General features: G+C 37.8%; 1 protein-coding gene across 3 annotated transcripts in view; it reads left to right on the forward strand.

Annotated features, from left to right (window-relative positions):
* Window positions 1–2533: 2533 nt before the first annotated feature.
* The window catches only part of LOC121526013 (synaptosomal-associated protein 23-like), a 32271-nt gene continuing 14537 nt past the window's right edge, over window positions 2534–20267 (forward strand). Inside the window, exons 1-2 of one of the 3 annotated variants that reach the window (XM_041812269.1) lie at window positions 2534–2664; window positions 14200–14314. In XM_041812269.1, coding sequence (XP_041668203.1) covers window positions 14258–14314 — 57 coding nt within the window. In that variant the 5' untranslated portion in view covers window positions 2534–2664; window positions 14200–14257. Of the gene's footprint in view, window positions 2665–2711; window positions 2872–3621; window positions 3645–14199; window positions 14315–20267 lie in introns of those variants that run through there. The other 2 variants (XM_041812268.1, XM_041812267.1) reach the window with 2 other exon arrangements.

Genomic DNA, 20267 nt, shown 5'->3' on the forward strand with positions numbered 1-20267 from the left:
AAACATGCACACGCTCACTATTATATCCCTCCTCCAGATTTAATTAATCACTTGATTATTTCAGCTATTTTCATTGGCTGGCGTACATGCAGGGCAATAATTGGCAAGAGTATATTTGGCCTATATGTTGTTGCTTTTGGCAACAAGCAAAAAGACACACCAGGAAATGCAGATGGCGACCTCCCTCCTTTCTTTCCCTCCTTCATTCTGTCTCTTCATCTCTTCTTCTGGTGCTTTTTCGCTCTCTCTGGCGCATTATTAGGCTACAGGGCTAATCCACTCTCCCCTCTCCTCTGTACTTTTTGTCTCCTCGTATTCAACTAACTGGCATGATTTAGGAATTATGGAATTAGGGCAGCACTCCCATCTCTATTAATGAGGAACAGCATGATGAAAGAGCTTGATCCTGAACGTGCCATCTGTAGTCACTGTTACACATTCTCTTAATCTATCTCTCCTTCTATTCTTTCCCCTTCTTTTCCTTTCTTCCTCCCTCTCTGTCACACACATCCTCCGTCAAACGCACTCACATTATACCTCAGCTGTAATTACAGAGGAAATACTCATTCTGAGCTCTTCAAGCACTGCTGGATGTGGCGTGAAATGGTGAAATGGCACGGCAGGAAAGTTAACTATGGACCACACATCCCTCCACAGGAGCCCAGATGGACCGTGTGTTATTGCTGAATAATGCATGCTATGTAGACTCTATAAAAGATACATGGGCAGAGAGAGAGCTGGGTACCATGGGTAGTTTGGTGAGGGCAGCTTGGGAGAATCCCTTGTGCAAATTTGGAGTTGTCACCAAATGTTCAGCTTGTAGATATTTAGCTTTAGGTGACCTAACAGGGGAAATATTTAGCCCCAGTGTGAAAGAAAGGGTGAAAAAAAAAAAACAGTTGCCTTTCAGAGGTAGTCAGTTGATATGTTAGTTGGCACTCAGCCCAGTGTCTTTGCAGTCACCTTGAGCAGGCTTTTGCGGTTTCAACCATAAAAACTTGGGGGAATTACACAGCAGATTCAATGCTAGAGGTTCAGATTTCAGAGCATCTTTCAGAAACACTATGAAAAAATATCCAGAGGCCTGTCTTCATGTAAAACAGGCAGCATCCGAAGGGGAGGAGGTGGGGGGGAAGCGGGGCAGGGGAGGTCCGGGTGAAGGGTAAATGCTGCACTCATGTGGGGAAAACGAGCAGCGCCTCTTTTCCTCTGGAGTCATATGACAGGGCATGAGATGCGTCATGTGCTGCGTTCAAGGGCTCATCAAAAGATCCGACTTCTTTCAGAAGGAGCCCACGCTTTGAAGTAGAACTACCGGATTAGTCATCCAAAAAAAAAAAAAGGAGAGGAAAGGAAAGTTGATATAGTGAGAAAGGACAGGATTACAAGTCACATACTCCCCTGACTATCATAACTGTGTGACTAAGTGTGACCTACTGCTGTGGTTTTAGTAACTGCTCCATGAAAAAAGAGATCTTTGTATCTTAATTGAGCTAAAGTTTCACCATATTAGCATAAACTTGAGTGTATCGGATCCCTCTTTTTCTTGTGATGATGAGTCATTTTGGCTGTTTTCCTGAAATCTTGACTAATCTGTTGTCTTGTCTCGGTAAAATTGTTGGATTCACAACGATAATGGGTTGATTTCTTAAGATCTCCAGAAAACAATCAACATTGTTTTTTTCTTAGTGATTCAAGCGTTGAGATAAAGGTACAAAGAAGTCAAGATCTCGAGAAAACAACGGAAGTTAAGTTGTTGTCATGGCACAACGGAGTAAAATAAGATGAGATAAGGTATTCCTATATTAGTCCCACAAGGGGAAATTCCACGTATATAAATAAATAAAACGAATAGACATATGTCCTCTATGACCTCCTAGAGTGGTGAAACCGATACAGTGCATTCAGAAAGTATTCAGGTCCCCTTTAATTTTTTTTGTTGCAGCCTGATGCTAAACAAAACAAAAACAACAACAAAAAAAATTTTTTATTCTCATTTATTTTCACTCAGTACTCCATCATGGCAGTGAAAACAGAATTTTAAAAATGTTTGCATATGTAACAAAATAAAGAACTGAAATATCACATAGATAGATAGATAGATAGATAGATAGATAGATAGATAGATAGATAGATACTTGATCAATCCAGGGGGGTTTCAAGCACTGAGCAAGAGCTACAGATACGTTGTGTAATGACAGATTAATTCTCTTTTTATTCCAATGAAGCAACATTGTTTTATTTGAATAATTTTGTTATATTCGGGGGTGAGGAGTTAAGTTTGTGTGACTAAAGGCTAATTGAGTAGCGTTTTGTCTAGCTACTTGTGCTTTTCTGAGTTTGTAAATAAAGACATTTTATTTTTTCCTACATTTTATAAAGTACACCTAGCTGTGTTAAAGGAGTGTAACAAAATAAAAGTAAAAAACTAAAGTGAACTAAACAATATTAAACACAATTTCAGCCGATATTAATGTACAAATGTCGACATGGTATCGGTGTTTGATTGCGATATTTCCGAGTGCACGTGAAAGCAGCACCCGACACACTTCGGACAGTCAGACGGTTGAACCACTGAAGGAATCCAGAAGTTGGCTGAGCCAAGTTCACATACCGTAAAGAAGGAGGAGTAACAAGCCCATTTCTGAACAAGGAGGCTTAACTGTAAGTATTGACTCCCTACATAACTATCTCTTCCCTGTTAAGCTCTCAGAAGTAGTTAAAGTGACGACGTAAGGGTAGTTATCCGGAAAGCGGAACTAGCTAACTAGTGAGCTAACTTAGCAGTGAGTACATTAGCTGGAGTTTCCCCTCCTGGATCTTACTGACTTGTTTACGATACTGGAACACGACAGGGACTTTTTTAACAATGTAAGTCAGCTTTAACCTGCTTTAACAGACTTTTAGAAGTGGTGCCCCCTCTTTTCCAAATCTTTAACTAAGTTTTAAAGTGTTAAACTGGGAACTTTACTCTGTAAACATTGGTGTTTTGGGTGTGGGGGAGCCTACTTTTTTAATGTATTAAGTCATGGTGGCCATTCAACCAAACGTCACCTGTTTATCAAGTGACCCTCGTTAGATAACTTGCCAGTCAGCACTAGACTTTATCCATGTGTTTGTAAGGTAGCCAAAGTCATGTGTTTGGACACAGTATTGTTCCTGTTTAAACGCGAGAGCGGAAATGATTAACCATCTGTTTATTATGTCATCGGTTATGTCAAGCAGCTGTAAGTTAGTGGTGAGTGTCGACGCTTAACTTTATAACCCATAAAACATGCTCTAATAGACAACACATCCTGGTTTAGAAAGCATGATGTCACCAGGAAAGTCCTCTTGTTTGATCTGGATGAGAGATCAGCATATAGGTCACATTATAAGGCATTTTTACGGATCAGAATCCCAAAATAGTAGTCCACTCACGAATGAGGACAGGCTGTAGGGGGTATATATGGTGAATTTCACATTTAAATTTCAAAAAGATCAAGATGGAGGACATGCTGGCTGCGTGATGACAATAAGAAAAGACGCTACCAAGATCTGGAGGAACAGGTTTGGGTAGAGGAACGAGTAATGTGTTTCCCTGTAGGAGCTGTTGTGTGGCCACACTTGCTGTTGCTGCTCCGGAGAAACTAAAACATGAACGGGTATGTCCTTAAGGCTTGTTAAATTGTACTTCCTGTGGCTGCTAACACGTGTATGGTGTCAAAACCATGTGCTGTTATTGAGTGTGAAGTTATAGGGCTTACTGTTGTGTGATGACAAGCTCAAATTGCATAGGCAGCAACAAGAAAATATAGTGTTTTCCCAAGTGTGGCTTCAGTGTAACTGTCTCATTATTAAACCATGAGGATAAATCAATAATCAAGCTATACAGATGTCTGCTTTACTGGCACATGGAATTGATCCTTTTTTGCAGACATGTTAATCTGCTTTTGTTGTGGCATGATATTTCAAAGTAACACATTTTGTTTGAATGAATCCACCGTCCAAGTTCTGGTTGTAAACTCACATCACATTGTGCCAAGTCCAATAATCAGTTTGAAAAAGCAGTCAAGCCTGTGTGAACCAACTGCCCTCTTTCCAAAAGACAAAAAAAAATGCAGAGTCAACAACACCAAATCCTCTGAACTGTCTGCCAAGTAGACTATCTGTTTTCCCTGTCTTCATTTTTATAATCCGGATGTTTAGTGGGTGTAGGTTTGAAAGGAAACCTGCAGTTCAAGGATTACTTGAAAAAAACAAAAGAAAAGCTTGAACTCTAAAGGAAAATATGATGACAGTGGAGGAGGAAAAGGAAACAGAAATAGAGCGGCGTTTCCGGAGCGTTAGAGGCTTTGAAAACTTGGGATAAAGACATTGCTTTGTGTTTATGGGTATCAGGATCTGTCCTTGAATGTGCACTTTTTCTGCATCACAGGCAACAAGATTAAGTTTTTATTTATGATGATCTTGATCTTGTGTTACCCCACACACCGAAAGCTGTCAGAGGCTGCGGTTACAAACATGCCTGAGTGCTTCCTATGATGCTGCGCTGTGTGAAGGTCACCTATTTCACACGTCAGATTTAGTTTGGATTGATTTGTATCTGCTAAACTGTTCTGCTAGGTAGCCCAGCCTCAGCACATGCTGTGATCAGAATGTATTGCTAAATGGATTACCTGGATCATCACAGTGAGAGCACACCGATTACTCAAGTTCTGTTTGATGCTGCTTCTGTCTGTGGTGGGGAATTTATAAAACCAAGCATCATTTACAACAGTGCTTCTCAGCTGGTCTGTCCTCAGGACCCACCACCACGTCATTAGTTAGAAATCGTGCCCTAAATGTTTTTGAGTTCAACCACTTGATTTATTTAATTAAAAAATGCTGGGGGCTTGACCTCACGCGAGCAAAACATTATTTATAGGGATGTACGATATTATTGGCATGATATCAGCAGATGTTGCTTATAAAGTGAAATATATTTGCAGATATGACAATTTTTGCAGATATTTAGTGGGGATGCTTAGCATCCACACTATTGATATTCGTGTCGGCCATTTGGTTTATTATTCTTCTGCTACGCTGGCTATCTCCTCCTTCATACTTTGTGGTATCAACACCGTTTAGCTAAACTTTAAAGAATTCTGTTTGTTCGTCATTCGACTGCTATGACTTTTCTCATTTCTGACTTTTCTAATTTTTAAAATGTGGCTATTTTCATGGTATTTTCAGGTATTTCTATGCTTTTTCAGCCATTTAATGCAATTTTTAGTCATTTTTAGGCCAAAATTGGCTATTTTTGTGCTGTTTTCGGCTATTTTAAGGCTACTTTCAGTTATATTTAGGCTATTTTTCGGCTTTTATAAGGCGACTTTCAGCTATTTTTTTCCTTTTTTTAGTCATTGAAGGCCATTTTCAGCTACTTTTATGCTATTTTCAGCTTTTTTTCTGCTTTTGGCTATTTTCAGCAGTTCTTCCACAATTCAGCTCTCAGCATCCTCATGCAATTTCAGCCGAAATTGCATTTTTGATGTCGTTACAATCAATATTTCAGCGCTGAATACTGGCCTATATTGGCTGTAAACATCAACCATACATACAGGTACGTTTGCAGGGTTTTAGGCAGGACTAGCAGTCTTACATCGACTCAGGTCCTTTTCTTTGTTCAAACCCATTCCCTAAACTTTGAAGCATGTTTTAAAGACTGAAATTTTAGATCTTATATATCGCTTGATATCTGTGTTGGCTTAAATTAATTAGTGTTATTGTTAATGAAAATCCGGTGTAACTCAGTGGGTAGAGCGGGCGCCCATACACAGCGGCTGAAGTCCTGGATGCACTGGTCCTGGCCTCGGCACTGGTTAGTGCAGGTCTTCTCCTACACTCTCTCCCTGTATTTTCTGTCTTTCTCCAGCTGTCCCATCAAAATAAAGGCAAACGCCCAGCAATAATCTTTAATAAAGAGAACCAAATATGATGCACCCCTAATGATTAAGCACAGAAGCAGAACTGAATGTCTAAGAAGTGCATCATTACAGAATCCCTTGACATGCATGTGTTTTATTTTACTTAGTTTGCCTTGATAATGTGTAAATTGTGTTTGTTTTTAGAGCCCGGATGAAATTAACATATAATCATGGGGAAAACAACTTTTTTATCCCCCAAAAAGAAATAAATATGATTAGATCTTGATTTTAAAAAACACAATTTAATCATGATCACTGCAAAATGGATTAAAATATATAGATACATGGCTGCTTAGGACTTCCATACATCATAAGCTCTTTGTTGCAGTTGTTTTGTTCTGCTCTACTGCCTACTTTTGGGTCCCTACCCAACACTTGAACCACTGATTTACAGCATCTCCAGTGAAATTGCTCAAGTTGTTATGGGGCCTATTGCTTTGGCTTTAGTCCTCCTCTTACCTCCCTCTAACACTCCTTTCTTTTGATATGTTAAAAATAAACTACAACACAGAAAATGGTCCAGTTTCACAGTAATTGGCACACCATGATCAGCATTATCTGCTGCCAGTTCCCAGCAAAAGCCTCTCAGTGACATGTCCTTGCTTTACGGCCGTCTGGCTGTTGTGCATTTTGTGCAAATTATGTGGATCTAAATCTCAATCTAAACTCAGACCCTGCACAAAGCTGTCAGACGTGAACACAATTAGCTGTAGCATTTGTGCCTTTTAAATATGTGGCTTTAATGGTCTCATTTTATTATCCCCCTGCTCTCTTAATAAGAGCTTGGTCTTTAATGGATAAAATGTAAAGATGAACTCTGCTGTATTTTAATGCACTGCATTTAACCACATTTTTCAGTAAGCATTGTGTCTGCAAACCTTCCAGGAAATGAAGTAGCTGTGGTGTAAAACGTGACTGTAAGACAGTCTCTATATCCAGTGCTTAGACACCAGCGAGTGTGTGCACTCCATTATTGTGGCAGCATCAATAATCACACAGATGAGATTAGTTTTCATGATGTATTATCCTTTAATGCTGTTGTACAAGATGTATGATTACAATTTTGGCGCAAGAGGCAAAAACAGAGAAAAAATCATTAGTTTATATTGATTCTCTTCAAGTTATATTATAATAAAATAATAATAAAATAAATAATAATAATAATAATAATAAAATAAAATTATCATTTATGATGAAGCCATTTTTATAGCTGTATTCTTTTTTTTCCCAACATTTTTATTGCTTATGCAACAGAAAAGGACGCCAGCATTGACAGTCTAAAAACTACACAGCACAAAGTAATTCTGAACAACATGAAGAGTCCCCATTCCCTCTCTAATTCTCCTTTAAGAAAAAAAACAGAAGCCATAAGTAAACAAATAAAATAAATAAATCCACCTTATTCTGTGTGAATTCTGGGTGTGACCAGTAGTGCCTCTGTCAAACATGCATTTTCCATAATAATGACATGCTAATCCTGATTATTTAAGGGATTCAGGGGAAAAATGTATGATTATCTGTTACACCTCAAACAGGTTGACATTATAATTCCTCTGCCTTCTACTATTGAGGGATGAGAGGACAACATGAAGAAATTACCACAGGATGCACACAAGTATATTTAGCTGACTTTATCAGCTCCATTGCAGTATTTAAGTAGTAATAAAGATGACCTTATTTACTCTAAAGCAGATGTAGAGCCCAGTCAGAGCTTTAACAGTTCTCTCTTTAGTTTGTGGATGTTCTGAATTTCTTGTAATTTCACATACTAGTCCCTCTTTTGATATGTGTTTACATGGTTCACATAGCCACCTCTGCAGGTCAGTAGATCTGACATTTTGTATAAATGTATGAAAAATCACTTCCCTGGTGCATTCAGACAGTGAGCAGCATGTTTAAAACTCTACAGCTGGTTGGGTTGCACTTTATTATCAACATGCAATCAGTATCGACATATATTTGCTTAAAAAGTGAATCAATCTGGTCTGCAGTCAAGTAATTTCTGATCATATTTAGAACCAGTATACAGTGCATTCAGAAAACATTCAGACCCTCTTCACTTTTTTCATTTTTCTTATTTTGCAGCCAGATGTTACAGTTGCAACAAAATATTTTCCTACTTATTAATCTACACTCAGTGCCCATCATGACAGTGAAAACAGAATTTTAGAAATGTTTGCAAATTAATTGATTAAAAAACTGAAATATCACATTGGCATGAGTATTCAGACACTTTGCAGAAACACTTAAATGTTTGCTTAGACGCCTCCCTTTTCTCTCAACCTTTGCTGAGATGTTTCTACACCTTGATTGAAGCCCATAAAACACATAAAAGCCTGCTTTGAGTTTGTAGAAGAAAAAAAAAAACTCATATGAAAGCAAAGTGGGCTTTCATGTGTTTTCTCCCATCTAGACACTGTGCCATAAACACAGATCGGTGGATGGCTCCATTTAAGGTTGTCCTTCTGGAACTTTGTCCCATCTCCACACAGGATCTCTGGAGCTCAGCCAGAGAAACCATCAGGTTTTTGGTCACCTCTCTTGCTAAGGCCCTTCTCTCCGATTGCTCAGTTTGGCCAGATGACCCGCTCTTGGAAGAGTCCTAGTTGTTCCAGACTTCTTCCTTTGAGAATTACTGATGCCACTGTGCTCTCGGGGACCTTCAGTGCAGCAGAATTTTTTTGTAGCCTTCCCAGATCTGTGCCAAGCTACAATCCTGTCTGTGAGCACTGCACGCAGTTCCTTTGACATCATAATCTGGTTTTTGTTATGATATGCATTGTTATCTGTGAGGTCTTCTATAGAGAGGTGTGTGCATTTCCAAGTCATGTCCAATAGATTTGATTTACCACAGGTAGACTCCAGTCAAGAGATCATGAGAAAAAAAATAATATTTTTTTTACTGTAGCCTCAAGCTGCAACATTAGAAAAATGAAAAAAGGAAGTGGACCTGAGTATTTCCTGAATGCACAATATCAGCCTGCAAATATTGTCTTAATGTATGTGAAACATTAGACAAAACCAGTAGACCTATGACTGAGGTTTTAGTTCTGAGCTACATTTATATTAATATCCATGAAATGAATTTGATAATATCAGCATATCAGACACAGAAAAAATCAAATTACCATGCATCTCTAGTTTTCGGTAAGCTTTAAAAGGGAAAATTCATTCATTTAATGTAGTGCTTATTTGAATGTGGTGCTGACTGATCCTGCGACACATGCTGTGTGACACAAGTAATAAAAAAAAAAGAGTTTGTTTAAGGACTTTATCTTCAGTTCTAAGTGCGCAGTTTGAGAGTCTGTGTGGATTAGTCAACACCAGGCAGTGGGGTAACATTACATTAATTTCCTGATTGTTGCCAGTAATCAGCATGATAAATGTAGACACGGTGAGATAGGAAGGAAATGGCTTTTGTAGCAGATCTTGATGGTATTAATGCATACTTTCTGCTGCTTTTATGTCAACAAAAATCTGCATGATTTTGCTGCATTAAATATATGAAACACCCGTCAATATATTTTCATAAGTCCACAAATTACAAGCATTCTGAGTGGTAGTCAGTCGGTTTAACTTGAAGAGTAGTGCATGAGTGATGAGGGGTCTCTGGGATGCAGCCATACACTTGTGTTTGTACGATGTGAATCATGTTGCTGTGGCCCTCAGCCCTCTGCTGTCGGGTCTTGGCAGCAAAGAGCAGGGGAGCAGGAGACAGAGCTGCACCAGCAATTTAAACTCGCCACACTTTCCTCATGCATGACTATTTTGGTACAAATATCTACACGCCATGAGGCGCAGAAATGTACTCACCAAACTGAGAAACTGCCCTCATTTGGCGCTGTGCTGATTTCAGACCCTGACGGAGTGTTTACTCATGGTGATGAGCTTCTTTCTCCCAGAGCTCCGATCAGGATTAGGCAAACACAAACAGAGCCACTTCCAAGAAGGTAGTAATATGCAGAAAGGAGAAATTCACACGTGTGTACTGATCCATGGATGCGGTACTGAAAGGTTCAATATTGTATTAAGAATTGTTGCATTCCTATTATTTGGTGGGATTTCTGGTAGGTTCTCTTGAAAGTATGTCAGAAACAGTTGTCATCTCTTAAAAATAAGTGTGTTGGTTCCTTTGGAGTGTAACTGATTATTTCTAACTGCAGGATGAACATTGTGTTATTTGTGCTCATAGAATGCAAAGTGAAGTATCCATATTCTGGACTGGAGTTACAGTGCAAGGAAGAGGAGCTCTGACACACTAAAGACTGATACCAGAGGGCAGCTATTATTTTTAACTTTTTGGTGCTTTGAAATAGATGTGAAATTGTTCACCAAAACTTTCCAAGTTTTATGAAAACCAGAGCATGTGTAAGAGGATGCCACAGCTGAGGAGTGTGGGTACATTGAGCTGACGTGGTGGAATTCGCCAGGTGGGCATTAAACTGATCATTTCTATGTACTAGTCTAAGTTAAATCAGGCTGAGACATACAGAGGAGGAAGAGGAGTTTATCCTGTGTAAGTACCTTTGACCACAATCCGTGACTCAGTCCCACCATCAGCTCAGACCCCCATTTGCCTTTAGTCTAAAAGGAGCAATCTCTGTTAATAGACATAACCTTGTGATAGATATGGGAAATTAATTTGTGAGAAGTTTGAGATAATTAGAGAATGTCTCTCCAGGCAGATTCAAGAGGGCATAGAGGGTAAGAGGCAAACCAAGATTGTAAAACAGGATAGATTATATCTGGAGCTTTTTTATCTGTGTTCTGTGGGGATAAAATTAGCACCTGTAACAGCCAAATACAGGATAAATATTTCTTTGGGCAGCTTTTTTTTCATTATGCTGTGCTGTGTGTCCTAGACTCCACCTGTGTTATGAAAAAGTGCCACAACAACGCACACACACACGTCTTCAACTCCTCCCCTCGCCATGCAACAGAGGTTTCCCGCAAGTGATTCTTTTTATGTGGTCTTTTAAATTGACTGAAAACTTACCCAAAGTTGCTAAACAGACTTGCTTGGAAAAACCTGAATAATGAGGCAGGTATGCACAGTAAGATCAGAATAACAACCAACATAAACCACCCTCATGTGCTCAGTGAAAATTCATTGTGAATCACCTGATTGGATCAAATCAGAAAATTCAGTTTGCTTGTGAACATGATGCATTTTTGCATTGATCAGGCTTTATTCAAATTATTTGTGTCCATGTAAACTTAGGTAATGTTTGCATTATTTGTGTCCATGTAAACTTAGGTAATGTTTGCATTTCTCTACACTTTATCAGAAGAGGCAGACAAAAGCTTGAGAGGATTGTCAAAGTATTCAGTGACATGCCACAGTTTCAGGAAGAGAAAAATAACTTCTAGCCACACTGCAGCTAAGCTCTACCATTGCGGGGACATTTTCCAGCTTCAGAAAGTTAGTGTTGTTCCTCCTAGAATGCTGTCACACGCAGGAAAAGAGCCTTATTTGTTTAGGTTTGCATGTCCCCCTTTGCTCTAGTGAGGTGTGACAACATACATTGATGAGCAGTAGCATGGGACTCTGAGAATAAATGTTAAATATTTGAATTATGGAATTAGTATGAAGGCAACTTATATTTTTTCCCACTGTAAGGTTCTGTATAGTGTTAAAACAATCAAAATTTACCATCATAAATAATTAGAGCTTAGTGACTTATTTTGTCTTAGAAGCAGATTAAGATAAAAATGATCATTACTGATTATTTGAGGCATAACAAATAACAAAGAAACTTCACATTTCAGGATCTACAACCAGCAAGTGCTGTTTGTCCTTTCCGTTAAATGTCTTTAAATGTCTTAAGCCTTTTTTTTTTCTGAAGATGATGTCAGTCAGTGGTTCTCAAATGGTCCAGGGTTGGGACCCACCACAAGTTCCATAATGAAAAATCATGACCCAAATTTCTGATATATTTGACAATCAGTCAGATTTGTTAAATAAAAGACAGTGCTGTTTGGGCCCCAGATAGATAACTAAACAAAGAAATTATTGGAGAAGATTGCCAAAAGTTTCTGGGAAAGCCCTGTCAGTTCCTGGAGAAACTTAGAAGAAAAGTGCCTGAGAAGAGTAACAAACATTTCTAGGGAAATGCCCCAGGAAACACCCCCAAAATTTCTAGGAAACGTCCTTATCCTTTATAGTAAAATTACTTCAAGTTTCCTTAAAAATCTTCCAGGAGTTTGGAAGAAAATTCTGCAGGAATAAAGCAAAACAATTTGTGTTTCCTTTTTGCTGTCAGAAACTCAACCAATGGAACAAAAGCATTTCAAAGATTCTTGGACCCTCTAAAAACATCTTCACAACCCGCTCTTGGATTCTGACCAGGGGTGAAAAGTAACTAATGACACTACTCTAATTGACTAGTTTTATTTGTACTTGTACTCTTGAGTCCATTTTGAAATCAGTACTTTTATTTCTACTTAAGTATGTTTTAACCACAGTAAGTGTGCTTTCACTTAAGTACAATATTCTTGTACTTATTCCACATATGTTGACTATAAAGTAGCTCATAGTGAGAGAGTGATTCCAGATCACATCCCAAAAAAAGCTGGCAGACACAGCAAAAATTGTAGTCTTGTTTTAGATGTAAGACACATTTGTACCCTAGGTGAAGTTATCCACTGTGTTGGAGTTCCCATCTGTGATTTTAGGTGATCTAAACACATAGTGCATGTAATTCTTCAGTTTACATTGCCTTGCAATGGGGTAGACCGTCTGCTTTGTTCCTGCCAAATATATGTAGTGTGGATCAGTGTAGACACTTTTAAAATGCTAGATTTGACTCTTTAAAAGTTTAATCAGCACTGTCAGTATTGCTTATTTGACTTCATCATAGAGGTGTGACGTTACCTGAACAACCTGGTTGGAGATCTATTATCTTGTTCTTGCCAATAAGGATAAATAGTTGCTATTCAGAGCTCAGAGTAAAAAATTAGGCTAAATACTTCATACTTTTACCTCAGTAGATTTTAACCAGAGTAACTGTACTTTTACTTGAGTACTGTAGTCATGTGCTTTTTCACCCTCTGGTTCTGACCCACCAGATGAAAAGCACTGATGTAAATGATGTAGCTTTTAGTAAGATGTTTAACTTTCTCTTCATAATTCTTGACTTTTTCAAGCTTTGTATATAGGTTTATTAGTCTGGATTTAATTTTACTGTTTTGCTGATTTCAAAGTGCTGTTATCAGTTACGATGGAAAACTCCTCCTTGTGGAAACTGACCTTAAAACCACTGCCCATAATATGCTCAACACTAACCGGTAGACAGATGCAGCTGGCATCTATTTTGTAAACACAGTGCAGGATTTAGTGACTAACAATTCGCATTCATCAGGGCTCAGTAGGGCTTCAAAAATAGAGCTTAAAGGAATTGATTATTGGATTTACAGCCACCATTTAGCCAGAAAAATGACTCTATTTGAATAGCAATCATTGCTCTTTATGTGGTGGATTTTTAATTAAGCAACTAAAGCTAAGTAGTCATCCATATTAATTTATAAAGTGTTATAAACAATCAATATTGTGCTGACGAAATGTCTCTGACACCTAGCTAAGAAAAGGCTGATTCAACATTTAATTGATAGACTAGTATCAGATATTTTAGATTAAGACTGGTGTAGATAAATAATGCTGGTCGTCCTCCTCATCATTATTCATTTCTTAGAAAATACATTAAAGAGGAGCGCATATTTTCAATGGTTGAACGGAACGGTAGATGCATTTAAAATAACCACAAGATATTTGTGAGTTAATGAAAGGAAATGCACTCAGCAAAGAGACCCCTAATCTCAATTATACTCCTTTGTGCTCTTAATAAAAGACATGACCAACAACATGGCCATTAGCTGCTACAGGATCACCACCTTCAGCAGACCCAGGCTTCATGCAAGCATCAAAAACATAGATGGTTTGAGGAGAGTAAGTACTGTTGTGATATTTAGTTTGCAGAGCTTTAATTCAGTACAAGTCTAAGGACTGAAAATCACCTCATTTAATTAACAAACAAGTCTTTATCAAACTTGCATATGTCTGTGCTGTCTTCACATTCAGTCTTTGGCCGTAAGTGTGTTTTTCTTTTGTCCAGTGTGGTTACAGTAAATCATTTTTTATGGAGCCTAGAGTAAAACCACCTCTCAGTTTTATTTGAGTCACAAAGCTCCCTGATAAATTATGCCCTCTGATGTGACGTTAGTGAGTGACTTTTCAACTCTGCCTGTCTTTTAGGCCACAAAATATCGAGCTCGGTGCCACAGGGGGAGCCTCTAAGAAGGACAGCAGCAACATGGACGACATGACTCCGGAGCAGATCACCATGAGGGCCAACCAAGTGACTGACGAGGTAATGAGTCACACTCAGACGCAGACAGAACCCCTATTTTCCTCCTTTCTCTTGTTTTCTATTTCTGAGTTTGAGACTTGCCTTAAAGGGATTTTCTAACCTAAATATTCTGTCATCAAATACCAAAACTACAAGCTCGAGACAGAAGCAGTGGTGAAAATATGAGCGTTTGAGGCAGGCTGAGCTTACAGCCAGACAGGGAGGAAAATGATAATGTGGGGGAGTGATTTTAGAAGTTTCTCTCCATTTTTTGTTCCTTTATTTTTCTTTAAAATGTTATTGTTATAGATTTGAGTATAGCAGTTCTCTCTGACATTTCCTCACTGACAGATAGGCTTGCATTTATTTATAACCAACAGAGTCAATCCAAAGAGAGACAGCTGAAATAGCAGAAATGTGAAATATATGTGGAGGCAATCAAAATTTAGTGCATGTAGCATAAATGTCTTGACTGTTCGTAACATTTTTATATTTACGCAAGCTATGCTAAGTGCTTTTGTAGGATAATCATTCACCAAAACCTTGATACACTTGGCTGCTCTGAAAAAAGGACAAAACACTACAGAAACAATTAAAGCAAGCACAATGATACACTTAATCTAAGGCAGGACATTACAAACTTTTGAGTTTGTGCATCCCTTGAACTCATTTTGTAATGTGCTTTTTTAATCATTGGAATTCTGAATCTCCCATCTGTGCAACAAATTCACCTTTTAGTGTCCAATAAAGAAACATCAAAACTTGAAAAATTCCACATTCCCTCCAAAGACAATAGATATTTTAAGATTATAAGATCAAAAGAAAGTGATCAACCTTTCAGTTCTGATGCTAAACCCACTTTATTTCCTTGTGACCCAGTTCAAGCCAACATGCGCTGCAGGTTTCTCTTGTTGAAACTGCGACTTTTTGCAGACTCATCTCAAACTTTCAGAGTAAGAGTGCTTGAGAATTAAAAAGTAAATTTTTTGATTTCAAGACAAAAAAATACAAAAAATGTAAGACTCTCTCATGTAAAACTGCAGTTCAGAGAAAATCTGCTGCTGCTGACACTGCAGAATCATAAGGCGTCAGTTTTTACAGTTCGGCTAGTTTCTTCATTTGTTTTCTCCCTAAGAGCAGGATGGGAGTTTAAAAAAAACACACAAGCATAATCTAAATGTATTCACAAACATCCATACTTCAATTCTTTGTGATACTGTGTGTTTTTAATGATACAATCTTTGTTATTTTAATGATCAAGAGTATTGGAAAAATAAAAGCCTTAAAAATACATGGAGTGAATGTTAGAAAAATCCAAATAAACACCTGCACACTCTCTAAATTGCACAATTTTACTCACAAAATTTTGGTGGACCAAAACACTTCAACTGTTATTGTGCAATTTAAGTAGTGTGCAGGTGTTTGCCAGCGATTTTGTTTTAGAATTGAAAATAAATGACACAATATTACGTGTGTAGTACAGGTGTTGAAAACAGCCTTCTAGAGGAGCTCAGACCGAGAAAGCACCGGCCTATCCTCCACAGAAGTCTTTAGACAAAAGGCGCGGCTTGATTTATTTGGAGGCACAGTACCTGCTGATAAGCTGCACCTCTGCACAGTTCATGACTTTTTTTTTTTCTTTTTCACATTTTATTCTCACAGCACTAATCTGCTTAAAATATAACTGTTTAACACAGACAGATGATAAATATACTGATACACCAAACGGCTTTATATGATACAATTTAATCTCAAAGAAGTGTGGCCTCATTAAGGCAAGAGTTTGTTTAGTGTTTTTATTTTATTGAACAACAAAAGTGTAAACTCACAGAGCTCTGTGGTGGATTATTCTGCTTATTACAAGAATGTGAATGAAATGAAACTCCTCAGTTATCATAATAACATTGATATTTAAGAGGAAGATTAAGTGATTCAATTTATCAACCAAAGTTATTCCACTGATAATCAAATATGTAAAATAAAGAATTCTGCAGGTAAATATTGATCGATCGTTTCTTGTTTAAGACATTTTAAGACTAATTTTTCTGAACATATTTATGTTAAATAATCTAAAAGTTTTAAATGATTATTGAACAATTGTCTGCTTAAAGCGTGCACAGTGGGCTGTGAGGTGAATCAGCTGATCAGCTGGTCATCTGTACCTGACTTTCCTCTGACTGATGCTGTGAAGTGAAGGATTTCTCATTCCCAAACTTGCACCTCCTCTCTCCTCATGTCTCTTCCTCTCTTTCTATTCCTCACTGGGTGGAGCTAAGATGCGAGGGAACGACATGAACAGAGGAAGGAAGGACACCAAAGTCTCAAATGAGAAGGATCTACAGTAGTAGCAGGAAACAGGAAGTGATGCTGTACACTCCCTGTGTCAGTGCCATCCAGGTCAACCAGGATCACTGTAATCAAATTGGGCAACTGAAAATGCAGGGATCTAGTGTCCAGGGCAGTGGTTCACAGCCTTTTTTCCTTAGGGCTCCCCTACTTTGTTTTGATTGACAAGATCTCAACATAATAGACCTATATACACATTTTCTAGCCAGAGGATCTATGTGCAAACTATCCATGATTACAGTGGATTATTAGAACCATGCACTCTGAAATATAAAGAGGATCTGTCCGTTTTCAAGAAGAAAATTTTAAAGTTACAAATGTAAATTTGTACATTTTTTTTTCTTATTTAAAAGTCGAAAATTACCAGGCAATTTTTTCATACTATAAGCTGTTTACTATGAACAAGTCCTGTGTTAAAATCCTTATCAACTGATACTTCTTACTTGGAGTGATCAAAAAGGAAATACATTATTTAAGCCTAGAATTATCACAATATCATTATCATCTAGACTTAGAAGGGAAATTAATGTAAACTGGGATTATCCAACTGCTGTCTTCAGTGGGTTTCTCATAAATTTATGAGTTTAAATTGTCACATGTCAAGTTTTTTCTTGCAAGTTTTAACATTTTTAAACTGAAATTCTGAGTTTGTTTCTTGTGGAAATTTTGAGTGTTTTCTCAAAACTTTACAGATTATATTATACCATAATATGTTGTTTTAGGGGGGGGCTAATACTACTTCAACATTATATTTCTAGTCATGGTTAGAAAAAAATGTAGTGTGCATCTAAATTAGACAATGTCAGAGCAGACAGGGCCCATGCTCCCTCTGGGATCTTTGGTGCCCCCTTGGGAGCCAGTGGTCTAAGACTTCTATTTTTTTTTTCAGCGATGGTTTAAAAAAATATTGATGTTGTTTGATTTGTGCTTGTATCATACTGAAGTTCAAAACTCTGATATGTGGCAGCCTTACCCTGTTTGCTAGTAGCCAGAGCAAAACCATAAAATATGTTAAGGGTAAAAAATGTCCGGCATTAATTAATTAGCAAAAGTTAGTTAACATAAATCTTGTCTAAGGAACTGCTCTTTTTTGTTTTTATGTATAAAACTTGTAGCTCCAAGCGAGGTAGCATATAACTAACGTATTTTATAACGTCATTTTATTTTCATTGAGGTTCAGCACCTTCAAAGCTGCAGCAGTGATAAACACATGAATCTAGCCTAGTCTAATCCTGCTACCAAAATTGAAAATAATCCAGATTTATCACACTGTATCTGAGATGAAATAATTGTTTCAGCCACAACCATGTAGAGGACAGCAGAATTTGGAAAGGCATTAATAGATGGAAACATATCCTGGGGATGCTCCAGCACAGCACTGAGAGAGCAGGGGGCTGTGGGTAATTATACTCATTGAATTCACATACACATGCACAGTTGATTATGAAGCTAGGCATTAATAGGAAGCATGTGAGGCTTTACGCCTAATTTAGCCTGATAGCTCCCTTACCCCTCTGTGATTTTGACACTTTCAATGTTGTCAGCTATATCTAAGCGTTTTATCATCAAGGAGATAATTGTTTAATCAGCACTCCAGGGCATCATATGATCAGCCATCTGATTCAAATGGAAGCAAATTAACTTACACTAGCTGGGCTCGTAGCTTTGCACTTCACCTTCCTGTGATTTTGACTGTACTAATTGTCTCCGTCTGTTTTTTCCCTTCTTAACTGTGTGTTTTCTCTCCTGTATGTCTGATTTAACCTGCACTTTTTTTTCTCTCCTTCTTCTTCCTGCTGTTGACTTAGCAGATCTTAACAGGGGCAGGGCGTGGGAGGGTCCTTTGGGTAACCACTCATACCTGAAACACTCAGAGCATGGCTGGTAATGTATCAGGGCAACATCAGAATTCAACTTGATAAGAAAAGGTTGTTACTTGAGCGTTCTTTAAATTCAAGGCTGTGTCACGTAGCTCCTCATGTCAGAGTTATTAAAACCCATTGTTTGCTTGCTACTATTGAATCATTTAGTGTATCGCTGCCAGTTAATCCCCGTAGTGAGCTTTTCTCCTTTTTTTTGAAGTAGAAAACACTTGACTTTCCAGATAAAAGAGGCTTGCATGTAGTTTGCTGGAACCTGCACGTGCCTCTCCTATCTGTACTTCTATTAAAGTCATCCCAAACAAATGATAAAAATACCACGCCATTGTCTCTATCTCAAAGATTTTTTCACAGCATCCCAATCTGGAAATTTTGGCTAAGACAGCAATTTCAGTCTTAATTAGCCAAGTTCAAGGATTTTAGGAGACATAATTTAATGTTTATCCACCCAAGTGATGTTCTGGCGAAGCCAACAGAAACCTGGCCGAGCCTTACACTACTCTCTCGCCAATTGTGTGTTTGTCTTTTTCTCAACTCACTGATTAATGTATTCAGAGCAAATGTACCACAGAGAGAAGGAGGAATCTGGTCCCCACTCTCTCTTGTTAACAGTTCATTAGTGGTGGTAACAATGGAGTCGTGCCCCAAGCCGCTTCCGTGCTCTGCTTTCTGTGCAGGACTGACTATTAATAGAGACACTAAGGCGTATCTCACCTGAACTGACTGCATTCCTGCTCGCCTTCAACACTCGCATGTCCGTTTCTACATATGGTGTCTGTGTGTTGTCACAGATTGTTTGCTTGTGTCAGCTGCATGTCAGTCACATTAACAAGGAAAACAAAGACACAGAGACTGAAAGCATTAAAAAAAGGAAGCTTTTAACTTGTAAATCAAGGGAACTCAGATTTATTAATTTATTTAAAGCTGCTTTAAAGGGTTTAAACAAAGATTATGTCAGAAAGTGGTTAGCTTAAATTCTTTTATTTTTCAAATACACAGAATAAAATGTTATCCACACAACATAAAGTCAATAGTGAAGGCCTTTGTGTCATTTCCCTTAGAAGAGAAAAATCTTAACTATAAATCAGTTATTAAATTATTGCATTTTTGTTTAATATTTGGATCCGTAGTTAAAGCTTAGGTAAAAACAATCCTTTGAATGTTTGGTATATCACAGCATTCCTGCAGATCCCTGAAAATTCTTTAATTTTCTTAAATAGCACATATGAATTTTTTGGCCCAAAAAGTCAGATTGTTACCAGTGAGAGGTCTTAAATATTAGTAAACAGCATATTTGATAGAATAGATGCATTAAATGTGTCGCTGATATTTAAATTTGGTTGTTTAGTGCCAAAACATTATTTTGCCCTATGCCATTTGACATTTTAGAAACAATACATTAAATTAGAAAATTCAGAAATCTCATATGCCATTCATTTTTGACTGCATGCTGCACATAAAGTGGTATTAATTTTTCTCAGTTCAGATCTTGAAAAGTGCCTAAAAAGTCTTAAATGTAATTTTTAAATGCAGCACAGATAGAGGCTACAGGGAAATTGCATATCAGAAACTTAAAATTGAGCCAGCTGCAGCACTGGATTTTCTTTTTTTTTATTATTATTTTTTTTTTTTTTACAACTTTACAAATACTTCTGTGTAACTTTCTCCATACTTCCCATATCATGTGTATCTTCCATTTACCCTGTCTCTCTTTCCTTGTTCCTCTCGTTGTCTTCCTGTTAATTTTA

Source organism: Cheilinus undulatus, linkage group 18 (genome assembly GCF_018320785.1).
Source record: "Cheilinus undulatus linkage group 18, ASM1832078v1, whole genome shotgun sequence".
Lineage (NCBI taxonomy): Eukaryota > Metazoa > Chordata > Actinopteri > Labriformes > Labridae > Cheilinus > Cheilinus undulatus.